This window comes from Macrotis lagotis, chromosome 1, assembly GCF_037893015.1.
Source record: "Macrotis lagotis isolate mMagLag1 chromosome 1, bilby.v1.9.chrom.fasta, whole genome shotgun sequence".
Classification (NCBI taxonomy): Eukaryota; Metazoa; Chordata; class Mammalia; order Peramelemorphia; family Peramelidae; genus Macrotis; species Macrotis lagotis.
In genome coordinates, this window is record NC_133658.1 from 924,066,199 (window position 1) to 924,085,715 (window position 19,517).

Sequence of the window (19,517 nt, forward strand, 5' to 3'; positions counted from 1 at the left end):
CTCCTTAGAGAGTGCTCAGAGCTTAGAAAAATGTCATAAGGCAGAGACACCAACCATCAGGAAATTTACATAGTCCACTCATTAAATGATGACAGTCTTCCCCAATGTAGTGGCAATAGCAGACTTGAAAAGAGGGACAGAATCAAAAGGTGCTGTGAAGTTTAGGGTTTGGGCTGAGAGAGAATGAGAATGACACCTAGTTTCTCAGCCTGGAAGTCAGCAATCTGAAAATAAAGTACCATATACTGTAATACTCTGCCCATTCCATGCAAAAGTAAATATGTGAGAATACATTAAAAATAGAGAATAAATTTTCAGGAAATATGGTTAATGAAAAAAGAATAACAAGGTCAAAGAACTGTTGATTGGGTCAAAAGACTATGCCAATATTCCATGAATAATTCAAATGAGAAGAGAATTGGTAGATGTAAGATATGTTGGATAACAAATTGATTTACCAAAACAAAATGAAAAGAGCTATAGGCAGAATGGTTTAAATGAGTGACTATCAAATGAATATTTATTTCCTTTTAATTATTTATTCATCTATATTCACATGAAGATTTTTTAAGTTACAAAATTTCTTCCCTCCCTCCATCCCTATTTTGATAAACATGTTTAGACTATTAATTTTTGGTGTGAGGAAATAGAATTAAAGGAAAGAAATATATAAGAGATACTTTTTATAAAGTGTTCCAGATTCCAAAGGGGTCTTTTTGTTTTGTTTTGTTCTGCTTTCCTTCCTCTGAATGGGGATAACATTGTTCATAGTCATTCTTATATGGTTGTCATGCTCTTTGAACTGCTGAGAGGAGCTGCTTCCATCAAGATTGTTCACCTAGCAATGTTGTCATTAATGTGTACATTGTTCTCTTGGTTCTGCTCCCTTCTCTCAGTATCAGATTCTATAAATTATTCCATACTTCTCTAGAGACCAAACATTTATGATATCTTCTAGAAAAATATTATTCTGTAGTATTTATGTACCATTACTGTTTTTAGTCATTTGACAATTTACAGGCATCCATACAATTTCCAATTGTTTGCCACTACAAAAAGTGCTGCTATGAGTATTTTGGAACATGTAAGAATTTTCCCACTTTTTATAATTGCTTCTGGATGCAGACCTAGAATTGGATTTACTTGGCCAATGTGTATGAACAGATTTATTGCTCTTTGGTCATAGTTTGATATTGCTCTCCAGAATGGTTGGATCTGATCACAATTCTACCAGCAATGCATCAATGTCCCAATCCTCCCACAACCTCGTAACATTGATCATTTTCCTTTTCTCTCATCTTGACCAATGTGATAGGTGTGAGATACTCCCATATTGTTGTTTTAATTTCCACATCTTTAATCAATAATGATTTGGAGTGGCGTCTAGATGACATAATGGATAAAGCACAGGCCCTACTCAAGAGTCTGTGAGTTCAAATCCAAATTCAGACACTTTATAATTATCTACCTGTGTGGCCTTGGACAAGTCATTTAGCCCCATTGCCTTGAAAAATCTAAAAAATGAACAAAAATGATTTTGACCATTTTTTCATATGCTTATAGATACCTTAAATCTTTTCATTTGAAAACTATTCATATCCTTTGAAAATTATCAATTAAGGAATGTCTTATAACCTTGTAAATTTGATGCGATCCTCCATACATATTAGAAATGAGACTTTATAAGAATTCCTAGTTGTGAAGATTGTTTCTCTTTCTGCTTTCCTTCTAATTTTGGCAGCACTGATTTTATTAGGACAAAATCTTTTTAATTTAACATGATCAAAATCATTCTTTCTTTGATCATAAATTTAATCTTCTTTACATATGTCTAATAGATAATTTCTTGGTCTATTAATTTAACTATGGATTCAACCTTTATATCTTAATCTCATACCCATTGCCTTATTTGGGTATAGTATTTGAGAGTTGGGTCTATGCCGACTTTTGCCATATTATTTTCCATTTTTCTGAACAACTTTTGTCAAATGGTGAGTTCTTCTCTCAGTTGCTGATGTCTTTGGTTTTGTCAGAAAGTAGATTGCTGCAGTCATTTAATGAGGGTTCTTTTTCCTTTTTTATTTAAAGGAATAGGATTAAGAGCAACTGGCCCAAGGTCACACATTTAGTCAATCAATAGGTGGCTGAGGCTGGATTTGAACTCAGGTCCTCCTGAACCCAGGGTCAGTACTCTCTCCACTGCATGACCTAGCTGTGCCCCTAATGCACTTTCTTTTTAACCTATTCTAATTCACTGATCCATTACTCTATTAGCTACTTAGTCCCAGGCAATTTTGATGACTGTGGCTTCATACTATAATTTTAGATCTGATAAAGCTAGGCCACCTTCCTTTACATCTTTGTCATCAGTTCTCCTGCTATTCATGACCTTTTCTTGCTCCAGATGAATCTTTTACTATTTTTTTTCTAGCTCAGAAAAGTTGTTCTATGGTAGTTTGATTGGTATGCACTGAATAAGTAATTTAATTTGGGAAGAATTGTCATTTTTGTTATATTAGCTAGACCTAACAGGATTAATAGCTCTTTTTCCAATTATTTAGATCAGATTTTATTTGCATTAGAAGTGTTATATAGGGGTGATTAAGCTCCACTTTGGATAGAGTATCTACCCTGGAGTCAGGAATTCCTGAGTTTAAATCCAACCACAGACACTTAAGAATTACCTAGATGTGTGGCCTGGGGCAAGCCACTTAAATTCATTTGCCTTGCAAAAACCTTAAAAAGGAAGCATTATATAATTGTGTTTATACAGTTTCTGGGTTTGTCTAGGGAGGTAGATTCCCAAGCATTTAATGTTATCTATTGTTATTTTAAACGGAATTTTTCTTTCTATCTCTTTCTCTTGGACTTTCTTCTTCATATACAGAAATGCTGTTGATACATGTGGGTTTATTTTATATCCTTCTACTTTGCTGGATTTGTTAAGTGTTTCCAGGAGTGTTTTAAATGATTTTCTCAGCTTCTCTAAGCATACCATTGTATCATTTGCAAAGAGTCAATACTTTGCTTCCTCATTGTCTATTTTAATTCCTTCAATTTCTGTTTCTTCTCATTGCTACAGCTGTCATTTCTAATGGTAAATTGAATGGTAATGGTGGTAACGGGTATCATTGTTTCATCCCTGAATTTACTGGAAATGCTCTGAGTTTATTGCAATTGCATATAATATTTGTTGATGTCATAGATTCTATTTATTACTTTAAGGAAAACTCCAATTATTCCTAACCTTTCTAGTCGTTTTAATAGGAATGGATGCTGTCATTTTATCAAAGGCTTTTTCAGCATATATTGAGATAATCATATGAGTTCAGTTGGCTTTGCTATTAATATGTTCAATTTTGTTGAGTGGTTACCTAATATTGAACCATCCCTTCCTATCTAGCATAAATCCCTCCTGATCATGGTGTGTTATTCTAGTAATAGCTTCCTATAGTCTCATTGCTAAAATTTTATTTAACATTTTTGGCTTATGGAAGATTCATTTTCTTTTCTTTTTTTTAGGTTTTTGCAAGGCAAATAGGGTTAAGTGCCTTGCCCCAGGCCACACAGCTAGATAATTATTAAGTGTCTGAGACTGAATTTGAACTCAGGTCCTTCTGAGTCCAGGGCAAGTCCTCTATCCACTGCATCACCTAGTGGCCCAGGAAGATTCATTTTCAAATGGACTTGTAGAAGAAAGAATTAGAATGAAAATAAATATCCAATGCAAATAACACTTAATGAGGTGAATTTCAGAAGAGGGGCCAGAAAAGACTAAAGACATTTGGGAGCAACTTTTTTCCCAAGGTGTTAATAGCAAAACAAGTGTGATTTCTTAATAGAAAGAAGCCAAATGAGAAGAAATTTCCACTGCAAATATCACTCAATATGTTGAATTTGTGAAAAGATGTCAGAAAAGACTAATGACATCTTGGGAGCAAAAATGGCGATGCAGCATTGTCCTTGTTGATTTCCTTTTAATCTTGAAGCATAATTATGGCCCTTACAATAAGATGGTTAAGTGTTGTAATAGATAGGGGTAGGCCTAGAATCAAGATGATCTGTCTTCAAATCCAGCCGCAGATATATATATATTAGCTGTGTGAACCTAAACAGTTCATTCAGACTCTGTCTTCCTTAGTTTTTCTCATGTTTAAATTGAGGGTAATAGTAATCCTCCCTCTAAGAATTATTGTGAGGATGAAGAGATTATAACTGTACATCAATTAGCTCAGCTCCCAGAAAAGATTTGAGGAATTTGGAGATTAGAGGAATAGAATTGGGGAGGGACTTTTTGGAGGGTTGTAGAGATTAGAATTAGAATTAGCAGAGCTAGTGGAGGATGGGCACCATATTATTAGAGGTTTAATGGATAAAGGAGTGAGAGGACTGGGAGCAAAAAAGAAATTGAGAGGGAGAGGGTAAAAAGACACTGAGAAAGGAAATAATGAGCAAAATGAAGGTAGAGGACAATTCAATAATATTTATAACTTTAAATGTGAATGGGATGTTTATAACTGCCCTCTGTCTTGGTAAAGAAATGGAAATTGCTGTGATCTACATCAGTTAGGGAATGGCTTCAAAATCTGTGCTCTACATTTGTGTAGGAATACTACAATTCTATAAGAAATGATGAGCTCATTGATGTTAAAAAAGCATGGAAGATATGCACAAAAAAGAAGAAAGAGAGAAATGCCGTATGACGTTATAGCAATATTGTTTTAAGATTGACTTTGTGTGATTATTATTTTGAATTTTATGAATACATAGATTAAAAATAGATATATGAGCAAAGAATCATCCTGATTCCAAGAACAAAAAAAAAGAAGTTTGTATAAAATAATTTTGCATGTCTATGTGTGTGTACACACATTTATTTTAGATAGAAAAACACACATTTTGTATATGTATAAAATAATATATATATGAAAATATATATGTATACACATAAACCATTTATGTATCTGTGCATCCTCTATCAGGCTTATTCAGTGCAAATCTTGACTGTTATACCTTTCTCACCTCAACTGTACGGCAAGCCACCACCATTCACTGATATATACCTTTGTGAGAAATATATATATATATATATATATATATATATATATATATATATGTTTCTGTGTGTGTTTGTGTGTGTGTGTGTGTGTGTGTGTGTGTGTGTGTATGCACTGTGATGCTGTGTGATCCTAAACAATTCATTAAAGCCTGTCTCCCTTAGCAGACATCTATAGAACAGGTTTATCACAGGATATAAAATAATAAAAAAAAAGACTATATATTTGAAAGGAAAATCAAGTTAGACATAACTGATTTGCAACTTTCTTTTCAATATATTATATTATGGAAATGTTTGTTTTGGTTTACAAAGTAAAAATAAAAAGCATTTTCAAGAAAGGATAGTGCTTATGATATGAACCCATCAATCTTTCATTGGATCAGAGAATTTTATTTTTCCTACTGAATGAAGTGTATACATATTTTGCAAATTTTTTTTCATCAAATTTCCATTAGTTTCTGCTCACTGTATGGCATTAGGAAATATTTTTTTTTTGCTAAACAGGCAGAAGGAAAGGTCAGGCTTTTTGAGACTGATCAGCTTCCTGATTGTATAGTAAGCTAAAAATATCAACTAAGAAAGGTACCTGAAGGTACCACTGTACTCAGAAGCCATTATAATATTTCCATCCTCTCAGTCAATGAATGGAATATCACAAGGACTCAGTTAATTCAGGTAATTTATTTGATTTCCTTGAATCGGAACTTGATGACCCAATTACATTTTTGGCCCGTTTTCATTTTATTGCTACGGATTTTATCTAGTGCTTTGTATTGATCCAATTTGCTTCCTATTCTACAATATGTCTTTTGCACTTTAGGTGAAAAAGTGAAATGATACTCCTGGGGAAGGAAAAAAATCAAACTTTTGTTAGTGATTTCATCCTATTAGGATTATTGGATCGAAACCAGGATGGATTGCTCCTCTTAACACTTATTCTCATCATGTATATGGTGGCAACTATGGGAAACACAGTATTGATTCTTCTTATTCGCATTGACATCCGCCTCCACACTCCAATGTACTTCTTTCTCAGCCATCTCTCCTTCATGGATATCTTGCACATCTCCAATATCATTCCCAAGATGGCCAGTAACTACATTTCTGGAAGGAAATCCATCACATTTGCAGGTTGTGGGTTCCAAATGTTCTTCTATGTCATCTTCGTGAGTGCTGAATGCCTTATTCTCACAGTGATGTCCTATGATCGCTATGTAGCCATCTGCCACCCATTGCGGTACCCCATCCTCATGAGTCACCGAATTAGTGTCATTCTGGCTGCTGGCTGCTGGCTTGGGGGAACAGTCAACTCTACAGTTCATACCATTTATGTACTACTTCTCCCTTTCTGTGGCACCAGAGCCATTGACCACTTTTTCTGTGAAGTTCCAGCCTTGTTGAAACTCGCCTGTACTGACACATCACACTATGAAAGCGGACTCAATGTGACTGGTATACTCTTCCTACTAATTCCAATTTCCATCATCCTTGCCTCTTATGGTCAGATTCTCCGAACTGTGCTTCATATTAAATCCATGGAGGCCCAGAAAAAAGCCTTCTCCACTTGTTCCTCCCACCTGGCTGTGGTTACCATTTACTATGGGTCAATTATTTTCACATACATGAGACCAAGGTCCTATCATACTCCTGGTCAGGACAAGATTTTAGCCATCACATATACCGTTCTCACTCCTGTGCTCAATCCTATTATCTACAGCTTCAGAAATAAAGATGTCTTATGTGCTCTGAAGAAAGTTTTAGGAAAGACTCTTATTCACAAGAATGAAAATTTACTTAAAATTAGACTGAATGCTCATGAATGACAAATCATAAAAGTTTGCAAAATATTCCAAGAAGCATTCAGGAATTTCTAGGAGAAGGGGAGATTGATACCGATAGTACTGTTTTTCATTATCTTTAAATATACACCTAAATCAACACAAGGCATTCAAATATTTGCCTCTTCAAGGAAAATATATTTGCCATTGCAGTGATTTGTAGAATTTATTTCATGAATTCTGGTTTAATTTATATCAAGTATAATATTATTTATTCGACTTTCAGTTTCTTCATTAGACAGCCATCTTCTATGTAGAGGACAGTAAGTAAATCTTTAGATAACATTTCAGATGATTCGAAAATTTTCTGATTCATGCCCAAATCTTTCATTTTCTTGGAAACATATTAGATAACATCCAACTGCATGTTCTTGGTAGCACACTTTATCTTTAGCAATGAATTCCTCACTGCCCCACCCTGTGGAATCCAATTTCTCCATCTTTTGCAGGTCTTACTCTAAGATAGCAAGCAGCTCAACAAACACACCTATACACACAAGCACATAAACACATGCAGATTTATGCTCACAACTCACCAAAGAAATTAGTTCTATCATGAATATATAGAAAGATCACTTTTATTGTTGCATTGCTGATGATCATTAGTTTCCCTTTGGAGTACTGAAACAAATTAACTAGCATTTCGAATTAATGATTGCTACACGAGTACTCTCTCTAGTGAAACCGAATAGAATGCTTCCAAATTTTTTCACCCAGTAAATATGTTTGTTCATGTACATCAGTAAAATTTCATACTCTATCCAATGCAGTAAATCTCTTCAGAACAAATATATTTACATATACATGATTACAAATAAATATTATATAGATATATAGATATATATCTTTATCATATTAATTTATCCTTCAACTACCCAACTTCTACTTCTTTTTCCATATTATCAACCTAACTCTTGTTAAGTTCTCTATCAATTAGAACATGAAATCCTTGGCCATATGGACTGTGCTACCATTTCAATATTTATTCTTACTGCATTTGTACAAAATAAACACAATATTATTGAGTCTTTCTCCCCTTATCATTTCAGTAATTGCATTTGCCTTGCATCATTTCCATCACTGACCACCATCACTACTACTCACATTCTAGAGAACAGAAATGAAGATAATCATGTAACTGTACTGAATGGTTTACTACACATTCAATAACCTCAACTGGGTTCTCACTGCTACAAAGAAAATCTTACACCTGCCCTTTTGATTCATTATTCACCCCACACACAAACATTGCCTCAATGACAGAACTCTCCCTAAATAGCAGGTCCAGTTTGAGGGGGAGTCCCAGGAACAGCCAAGATTCATCTCACTCAGTATCCAAGGGGCTGAGGTCAGATACAGCATGGTATCTGACTGAGTCCTGAGACTGAGATGTATCACTTGTAATCTGGAAGAAATAAACCTCAGAAGAAAGATTAAAATATGGCTCTCAGGTTCAGATAAGGAACAGTTAGAAGAAAAGCCAGGAGCTACAAGAAGGAATCCTGGGAATAAAATACCAATTCATGGATACAGCATATCCAATCTAGGTTTTTTTTTTCTCAGATAGAGATTTTCTGACTTTCAGGATAATTGGAGAAATAATTGTTATTAGGGGAAAAAAAGATACTTCAAAGCAAATTTTTCCTTGAGAAATATTAGAATTTTGAGATTTGTAGGTTAAATGGCATGTTATCTACCTGATATTTTAAAGTAAATTGCTATGAAGAATAAGATTAGTCCTAATGAGATGATCCCCTGCATACAGAAATGTGTGATCAAGGCAGAGGTCATATAAACAATTCTTGTTTTTATTAGAATTAAATCCTAAAAATGTAAGCATATCAAATTCAAATTGATGCATCATTCAAAAACTCCCAAAAAGCCTTAGAAAGGCAAAGTTTTTGTAAATAAAAGACAGTACCAAAAGGTAAAGGATTTTTTTTGTTTTAGAACACAATATACATTTAATATAACAAAATTTAAAACACCTTTAAACATATACTAAGTATATTTTTAAATTTAACTGTATCACTAGAAATAAATTGACATAGATAGTTCCTTTGAATAGTACTGCTTAGTTAGCTATATATCTTCTAATTAAAATTATAGAAATACATCCTTAGACAACATTGGCTTATAGATAAAGACCCTTTGAAGAATTAATCCAGAATATCCTTGAGGAGTATTTCAAAGGAGATGATTTTAAAAATCCCTTTTAAGAATTAAAATATTATCATTGTCCTTCAGTTAATAATTTTAAGAACTTTATAAACCATAAATAAAATAACCTTAATTATGCTTCCTTTTGTTTAGTAATATAGATTTTGTCTTGACCAGGGTAATAACTTTTATACATTTCTCCAAATGAGAGGAGAAATGTACTGGGACCTGGTCATTATATAAATAGTAAATTAAAGTTAATTTCGATGCCCACATACAAAATGTCACTGATTATTACTTAGGGATAAATAGAATTATTATTTTAATTACACTGGAATCACTGTCATCAATAAAGCATAATTATTACATAAGGCATTTATTTCACTTAACATTTTTTAATTCTTTCATTCTGTTTGTGGTGCACAACACGATTACATTTCCAAATGTTTTGGTTTTTCAGAACCTATCCTTACAAATAAAAATTTCTGGGACAACTAACTTTTTTGTACAAGGACGTGCAGCTAAGTAAGCATTAAGTGTCTACAGATGGATTTGAACTCGCCTTCTCCTGACTCCAGGACTGTTGTTCTATCCACTGTAAGGCCTCCCTCCACCCTATTTTGCCTTCTGAAAACAATGCTTGATTATTCCCTCACAGATCTTCAAACCAACCCTGTCCTTACTTCCCTTATGCTGGGGATCAATCTACTTCAAAAGTGAGCACATCCTAAATTACTTCTAATTTGTTTACCGCTAGAAGAAGGATTTCATAATTTATAATTTGAATTAAAGTCCTGTTAATGTGTTTTGATGGCCAGTACTATATCCACTAGGCCACCTACATTCCCTATAGTTCTAATGCACATACACCAACACACACACACACACATACACAGAAACATACAGACACACATACACACAAAAGCGCTACCTTAAATTTCAATTTTAAAAACTTTAAATAAAAAATTATTCACAAAAGTAGTAACAACCTTTTAAAGTATATTCCTAACTTATTTCATTCACTTATTTTTTTAGGTGGCTCAGTTGTCTAAACTAAAGAGGAAAGGCACCTAGGCAAAGTAATCCCTATTATAAAGCAGTAACTTGTCAGGTCTTTATAATTTGCTTTTTATTTTGTAGTCCTAAAAAAATCAAATAAGGTTGCACCAAAAACTCTGTTAACAATTTCACAATTATCAAAGCAGTCCAATATTGTTGTCAATTTCCTTCAATTACAGACTTCACAGAGTTGCAGCACAGGGTTAATCCATACCTGACCAATTAGATTAATTAGTTGCCAATCAAGTGAGTTGAATTTTGTTAAATGCCCATTCAGAAAATTACCTCAAAAAACGCAGGATTTACTAATAAAACATACATATTGAAGTATGAAGAAACTGAATCTCATTAAAGGAACAACAAATAAGGATATAAGTCTTATAGGAAGTGTTACTTTATGACTAGTGATGTTCATTAAGACCAGGGGAATGATTCCTCTTATTTCTTTTGCCAAATCTGAAAATTTTACTGAAAAGGATTTAAAAAATCAACAATTTTCTGAATATAGTCAAAATACTAAATGGTATTTAACCTAAGACCAAATTAAGTTTTATTTCAATTTCCCAGATGCTACAGAAATCCAATTTACAATTTTGATTAGGTAGTATTATTTCACTGATGATAGCAATGGAAACTTTAAAATTTGGTGACATTTTTTTCTGATTCATTAAAACGTTAATATCTTGTCTCCAAATGAGACTTGCTATTTTGATTCTTTAAAATACTCTTTTTCTTTAACTATCCTCTTATGTACATTTTCCAATATGTTTTACCCCAAAATAAATTGAGATTCTTATACAGTTTTAATTTCCACAAAACAATGGAAGAAATCCACAATCTACTTTTATAGGCTATGTACTGGGTCACATAAATTCTGAATTACTACAGGGGAGGCACTGTTAGGTGCCTGTCAATGACGCAGCATAATATTTGTCACACGGCAAAGACTTCTTGAATCAATGTCAATGTGTATTGAAATCTGTGATTTCAATAAGTTCTGAGATATACTTCTTCCTCATAAAGACATCATTATCCAAATATTCAGTCCAAAATTTGAGTCCATTCTCTCCAAAGACCCAGGTTTTCTTCGGAAGAGACCCAAGTGTGAAGAAGTGTGTCTTCAAGTGTTTATACTTCTATCCTTATTGCATTTTGTCGCTTAAAATGTATATAAGGATGGATCCTTTAAACCATTTATAAACACAGGGATGATGAAAATGGAGGTTTTCCATGACAATGGTCCTTACTTTCCTCTCTAACTATTAATCTGACCTTGTTTTGAATGAATTTAGTTACAACGAAAAAAAAAAAGCATGTATTTAAGCAATCCTTTGGACATACCAACTATCAGTTACACAATTGTCACTTGTCCTAACTTGTCCCATAAAGGGCATGCTTTTTAGATTATCTACTGCTAGGTTTGGTGGTGAGTTCCAGATTATATTGCAAACATTGTGCTTGCAGACCACTAATCAATAAAAGTGTTTCCTATCTAAGCACAGTGTATCACTATTCACAGAATCTGGAGGACTCATATTCAGGAGGTAAAATCTGACCTCAGATAGCTACTGGCTCTGGAACATTGGATGAATAATGTAAACCTTCATTCCTCAATTTTTCAGTTACAAAGTGAAGTGGAGAAGGAAATATCATTTCAGTATGCTCACTATGAAAAACAAAAATTGGATAGAAAAGAAACAAACTTGACTGAAACAAAAATCCAGAAGGGCTTGGTAAAATCAATTGAATTTATATTTGTATATACATATGATTTATATAAATGTTATAGTGTAAAGGATTGAACATTTGAGTTGCCCTGCATCCGAGTTCCATTGGGCATTCCTAACATAGACTGAACACAAGGTCCTTGACCATTTTCTTTGTCTTCTAGTCATTCTCTACAAAGGTATTTAGGGAATTATTCATCCATGGATCTGCAGAAAATATCCAATTGGTCCAGAAAATCAGAAGGGGACAGCCAGGAAAAATGGATTTTCTAAAGGCCCATAATAAATCCCAAATGGGACTTTTTCCACTAATTAGGAGTAACAAAGAAATGGCAACTGCAACATTAGCACTTTATGTCACAGGCATCCTTAGGCTTTATATTTCTGGTTGAAAGCAATAAAGAATCAGAGCCACCACGCATTTTCTTCATTCTTAGCTTGCTAGTCTCCCAGGCCATTTGGATCAGGCAAGTTCCTAAAAACGTTGGTTGAGACTATAAATTTTTTTTTAAATTGTGTAAGTGTTTTTTTCTTAGTTTAGTTAATCTTAAGTGAACAAGAATTTCTTAGATTACAAGGGGATCTCTGGGTGGACTGTCATCTATACGGATGCTTGTAAGGAAGAGGGCATCTTAGCAGTTAGGATAAGAGTTTGGCCAATACCTGGGTTCCATTCTAGCATTTTCATAAAAATTGAATCACAGAGTAAAAATTAATTTTAGCACTAACAATAACAGACATTTCATTAGTGCCTTACAATTTGCAATGCTTTCAATAACGGATATTTAATGTCATTGGAAAAATAATGTTTCTTTAGTGACTGGTTACATTCCTATCTGACTTTATCGCCACAGCAAATGTTGAGTAGTTATATTATTATACCTATTTTACAGATGAAAACAATGGAACTTAGAGAGGTTAAGTGGCTCACAGAATCAGGGAGTTCCTTTAACCTGACTTGAACCTTGGTCTTCAAGATTCTCATTCCCATATACCATGATGTTTCCTACTAAATCCAAGGATCATTGGTTGGGAGACGGGTTGGATCTTAGAATTCACCTACCCCAACTTAACCTTTGTTTTCATATACTAAGAAATTAAGTCACTGCAAAGTAAGTTTAATTGCTGAAGTTCAAGGACGTAGTAAATAGCAGGAGAATTAGAACTCAGATACTCATTCGAAATCCAATAATATTTATATTATAGTCTTCTAATTGTACTGTTATAATTTAATGGGAAGGCACCTATTACATAAACAATATGAAAATGAAGGTGTTGTCTAAAACTATTTGGAATGAAGCTAAGTGATTGGGGATCTAATTAAGCAAACAATTCATCTTCCTTGCTTGTTGAATGCTTCATGTTAGTTCATCTGGAATCCCCCAGGTAAGAATTGAGACAGACCTTTGGGGTCAACTGGTTCAACTCTACCCATACCAGGAGATGATTTGGTATATGTTCTCTTTTTGGAGCCAGAAAACTCTCTATTCTCAATCAGCAATTGTTCCACAGGTATTTCGTTTGACATTTCTTCATTCATTTATTTTTTTATTTTTTTAGGGTTTTTTTTGCAAGGCAAATGGGGTTAAGTGGCTTGCCCAAGGCCACACATCTAGGTAATTATTAAGTGTCTGAGACAGGATTTGAACCCAGGTACTCCTGACGCTAGGGCTTGTGCTTTATCCACTGTGCCACCTAGCTGCCCCGACATTTCTTCATTCTTTTAAATGAATATTCTTTCCCTAAAATGTTTATGTTTCACTCTACCACCATCTCTAATTTCTAGTACACCAGAGTTGGGAAGAATGCTATAGAGTCCCTTAAAGTAATGTTTCACATTTATTATATGTTTACAAACTTTAGATTCTGTTTTGTGAAAGGGTCAGAGTTAGGTGTGCAGAAGAACATATAGATCAAGAGATGAGTGATGAATGGTAAAATAAGGGCACATTTATGTATTACCTTCTCTTGCCTTCTGAGCCAGGAGACAGCAAAATAAATGCATGCTCCTTCTGGCAGATCTCCATCAACTTGAATGATTTTCTTCATTATTCGTTTCCTCTTCAATTAATTCTTTTTATTGATGATGGAGGGAATGGTTTCTTTATCCCTGTTAGAGGTCATATACTATTTCATGCAGAAAAAAATAATTAAGCCTCAGTGTTGATGAATATCTTTCATTTTGGACCAAGTACCATTGGAGACTGAGGATAGAGTCTATTTTCCAGTAAAGTCAGTAAGATAACACTGCTGATTGCATTTGGATTAACATCTTCATGGCATAGGATGTGCTGGAAATGGGAAATGGGGAAATGAAGTGGAAACTTATTCTTCTTTGGTTCTGACCAACTGGAGCCAGGCTCTGCTATACCCACAATAATTGACTCAATGAGCACCATCAGCGAATAATGAAATTCCACTTACTTGCAATAAGTGCATTTTCTGAGCGAGACTTCATGCTCACAGTTGGGTGAGGGTAGACTCTCAGCTGTATTTCTTCATGTTCCCAGTGCTTAGTACAACACATTACATTTATAATATATGCATCTTGATTGAATATTGTGTTTATCAATGTAATAAAAATATAAGGAACATACTCTTTAATGTGGGTAACAAAATATGCAGCTAGGTGAGTGGAATGTGAGCAGAGCAGAAGAAATATCTAGGCAGGGTGCTAATAGTTGGAATTTGACAGATGTAAAGAATTTCCAATTACAGAGAATCAGCATTGAATGGTCTCTGAATTCATGCACAGAGAGGGGAGAAAGGAAATCCATGGTCACCAGGAGAAGTTCACTTTGTCCATTTTCTGCATATCCCTTTTCAAAGTTCAGTATATTACATAATGCAACCTTTTAAGAAATACTTCAAGATTTGATCATTATGATAACCTAGAGGGCATTGAGAAGAGTGAAATGAGACTGTGTAAAGAAATTAGAAACCCAGTGTTAGTGACCTTAAATGCCACAGCAAGAAGTCTCTGTTTTATTTTATCAACTCTGGAAAATCAGAGGTCTTGAATTTGGTGAAATATTAAAACTAGAAATAATTTACTGCTTAATTCTATCAACTGATCAAGTCAATTATCTATTTTAGAATTCTTTAGATCCAACCTAATTGATCTAAACTATTGTCAAATGACAATAAGCAGAAATGGACATACTAGGATGAATTAGGAGAAAAAGTTATGTCAATCAACCAAGTCCTTTGAGCACATACGCATTCTACTCAGATGCAGGCCAGCTCAATATAAGGGATGAACTCAGGCTCATCTTCATAGAGTACTTAGAACCCAGGAATATTTCTGGCAGTTCTGGGTACTAAAATGGTCTATTCTGAATTAAACAGTATGGAATTTATAGCCATTTCCACAGGATTTGTAAAATTTATTACCCAAGCAATGTTTGAACTTGAACCGTTATGTCAAACAACAATTAATTTGTTAATTTTAATAATCCAATTGTACTTATTGATATGGATTCCCTGATTATTGTTTTGAATAAGATCAAAAAACTGAGAGAACCTTATAAAAAGTTAGTGTAATACCATAATTTTATTAATTTTTCAACTGAGATTTACCAATTGAATTTTCAACAAAGATAAAGCAGACAGAAATAGTTTCCCAGAGCCACATAGCTAATATGAATTTGATAAGGAAGGTAAAACCACCTCTTCTTGATTCTAAATACAGAGTGCTCTCAAGTCTAATACAATGGTATGACATCATTTTGTCATGAAAAGTATGTCAATATTTAATAAAGAATTATTTTCGTTTTTAATATAATTCAGAACTATACATTCTAGAAAAATAACACTGAGGATTATCCCTCCATTGAAATACATTTTATACCTCTCAAAATTGCTTGGAAAAATACTGAAAGTGATGTTTGAAATAACATTTATGTATACTTTTTTCTTAAATGAATTACAGCTACTCCCATAAAAATAGCTCTTAATAAGGGGTAAGAAGAATGAATCCAAACTGTCCGGTAGCCTCAGAAAGTGGTATCATAGGTGCAGCATGTGAAGAAAGCTATGTTGAAGTATAAATTAAGCTGAGTGCTACAGAACTGATGGATTTGTCTCAGACTTTTGAGAGACCATAGGAGATCAAAGTAGTCAATATTTAGTGAAATTATTTGAGGCTATTCAATGGAAGGTCAAATACTCAAGCTGTAGCTTTGGCCACATAATGAGAAATAGGGCGAATTGGAAAATACCTTGATGTTGGGACATATGAAAGGACAAAGGAAATCTGCATGGCAGAGGGTGGCATAGAAAGATGGTGTCATGGAAGAAATAACCATGAACTTGGACAGACTTTCAGTGATCACAGCTATTAGAAGTGCCTATTGTTGATGGAGCCATAAACATGACCAAAATACTGAGAAATCATATACAAAAACAGTAATATATTTCTAGAAGGTTTGCAAATTGTTTTTCTTACATTTTGTGGGTTGGTCATCCTTACTCTATGAGGAACTTTTTTATTCAATTCATAGTGCACAAAATAATCTCATAGAGGTGAAATGATTTCATCACTGTGACCAACAAGGCGATTACAGAGACAGTGTTTGAGGCAGTATTTCCACTATGCTCTATTGACTCTCCAATGACTTTTATCCCCAGCTAAGAAAAAGCTGGTAGATATGTTTGTTGGGTAAATGCCAATGACTTTGGAAATGTTGTAGTGAATTGGGTGAGTATCAGATGATTAGAAGAAGGCAAGTAGTAAGGAAAATATCAAAAACAAGGGAAGAAAATGGAATATGTAGCCTTTGAAATTTTAAGCTTGACATTAGATCCAGGTAAAAATTTAAAGTGCATGCTTGTATATATGTGACTATTATGTGCTATGTACAGACGTATGAATTTGTGTCTGTAGGTGTATATGGATTCCTAAATGAACATCTAGAAAAGAAAGCAAAAATCACAAATAGCCAGCATGACACTATCCCAAATTCTAGAACAACATTTTGGTATCATTACTTTGCTATCTTCGTTTAATGGTTTCATTTGATAGATCAAACAAATACTGTAAATACAATTTATCATCATTATTGACCAGTTAGTCAAAACCCACTATGAACTCCCCTCATTTCTTTACCTTCAGTTTATTATTCATTATTGCCTGTCATTCAAAGGTGGCAAATATAACAAAGGGGACATATCTTAAATTAAAATATCACTCTCTAATTATTCAATAAACAGAACTCCCAAACCATATTATTATTATAAAGTAAACCAGAAAAATCTTTTCTCATCATATCCAACTCACCCTTCTTTCTTTATGTATCTATGAATTTGTGTCTCTTTCTATGTTTCTCTGTGTGTGTGTGTGTGTGTGTGTGTGTGTTAATGTTGCTAAATACATCTACTGACCATTTCAAGAAAACTGTCTAAGGAGATCTTTTGTCCAAAAATGAGAAGTCACCAATTATGGATATAAGGAGGGTGGATGTAGGTTATTATGTAAGTAAACTATTTCACCATTTATACTTTGATAATAATAATTTATGTCTGCTTCATTATTTTTACACTATTTATATATGTACACTAGGCTATCTAAAACCTGGGATTTCAAGAAGTCTAGGAGTTTTGGGAGCCTGCGATATCTATTGATCTATCTATCTATCTATCTATCTATCTATGAATATCTCTCTACTATGAAATGGGTGAATTCAGAGAAAGGTTGAATGAATTTCATTCACTGTTAGAACGTATTGAGTCTAAATATGGGAAATATGTATAGATGACTATGACATTGTAAGAACAATTTTGAAAAGCTTAAAAACCATAATCAATACTATAAACTAATCTACAGTAAATATTTATCAAGTACCTGTCATATATCACAGATTTTCCTAAGTGCTTGGAATCCAATGTAGGGCAAAGGATAGTCCTAACCCTCAAGGAGTTTACAGACTAGTTGGGGGAGCTAACATGGAAATGATAGGGACTAGTCAGCCAGGGAAAGCATTAAAATAAAATAATAGAAAATGTTTCCTGTAGAAGATAGGGTTTCTTTTGACATTTGAAGGCAGACAAGGAAATGAAGAGTCAGAGAAAAGAGAATTTTCAGATATGGCACACAATGCCAGAGTTGGCAGATGGAGTTTCTACTTTGATGAATAGTGATGGTGGTCAGCATCCCTGGATCAGAGTTCATTGTAGAGAAGTGGCATATAAAAATTCAGTTCTCTTTGAGAAGGTTTTTTAAAACACTTCTTTGTTAACAAGAACTGATTTATGGAACCCTTTTTTCATGGATTTTACCATATGGAAAAGATAAAAAATATCAGGGTAGAGAGGGAGTTTATGAAAAGCTTTAGATGTTAAACATGCAATTTCACTTTTGTCATTGGAAGTGATAGGGAATTAGTTGAATTTATTGTTGACATTGACAACACCTAATCTTTAAGAAAATCACTCAGGCAACTCTTTAGAGAGTGCTCAGAGCTTAGAAAACTGTGGTAAGGCAGAGACCCCAACCATCAAGAAATTTACATAGTCCACTCATTAAATGATGACAGTCTTCCCCAAAGTAGTGGTAATAGCAGAGTTGAGAAGAGGGACAAAATCAAAAGGTGCTGTAAAGTTTTGGGTTTGGGCTGAGAGAGAATGAGAATGACACCTAGTTTCTCAGCCTGGAAGTCAGCAATCTGAAAATAAAGTACCATATACTGTAATACTCTGCCCATTCCATGCAAAAGTAAATTTGTGAGAATACATTAAAAATAGAGAATAAATTTTTGGGAAATATGGTTAATGAAAAAAGAATAACAAGGTCAAAGATTTGGTGATTGGGTCAAAAGACTATGCCAATATTCCATGAATAATTCAAATGAGAAGAGAATTGGTAAATGTGAGATATGTTGGATAACAAATTGATTTACCAAAACAAATGAAAATAGCTATAGGCAGAATGGTTTAAATGAGTGACTATCAAATGAATATTTATTTCCTTTTATTTATTTATTTATTCATCTCTATTCACACGAAGATTTTTTAAGTTACAAAATTTCTTCCCTCCCTCCATCCCTATTTTGATAAACATGTTTACACTATTAATTTTTGGTGTGAGGAAATAGAATTAAAGGAAAGAAATATATAAGATATACTTTTTATAAAGTGTTCCAGATTCTGAAGGGTTCTTTTTCTTTTGTTTCGTTCTGCTTTTCTTCCTCTGAATGGGGATAACATTGTTCATAGTCATTCTAATATGGTTGTCATAGCTCTTTGCACTGCTGAGAGAAGCTGCTTCCATCAAGATTGTTCACCTAGCAATGTTGTCATTAATGTGTACATTGTTCTCTTGGTTCTGCTCCCTTCTCTCAGTATCAGATTCCATAAATTGTTCCATACTTCTCTAGAGACCAAACATTTATGATTACTTCTAGCACAATAATATTCCATAGTATTTATGTACCATTACTGTTTTTAGTCATTTCACAATTTACGGGCATCCATACAATTTCCAATTGTTTGCCACTACAAAAAGTGCTGCTATGAGTATTTTGGAACATGTAAGAATTTTTCCACATTTTATAATTTCTTCAGGATGTAGACCTAGAATTGGATTTACTTGGCCAAAGTGTATGAACAGATTTATTGCTCTTTGGGCATAGTTTGATATTGCTCTCCAGAATGGTTGGATCTGATCACAATTCTACC

At 33.8% G+C, this 19,517-nt stretch overlaps 1 protein-coding gene across 1 annotated transcript; it reads left to right on the forward strand.

Moving 5' to 3' along the window:
- The first annotated feature begins 5,892 nt into the window (after nucleotides 1-5,892).
- Nucleotides 5,893-6,882, forward strand: LOC141509757 (olfactory receptor 2AJ1-like). The gene has a single exon (XM_074219530.1). It carries the CDS (start codon nucleotides 5,893-5,895, stop codon nucleotides 6,880-6,882), a length of 990 nt encoding a protein of 329 aa, XP_074075631.1.
- Nucleotides 6,883-19,517: the final 12,635 nt, after the last annotated feature.

Excerpts from the sequence above, each read along its gene's own strand:
- LOC141509757 (XM_074219530.1), top strand. The coding sequence starts at position 5,893 with ATGATACTCCTGGGGAAGGAAAAAAATCAAACTTTTGTTAGTGATTTC.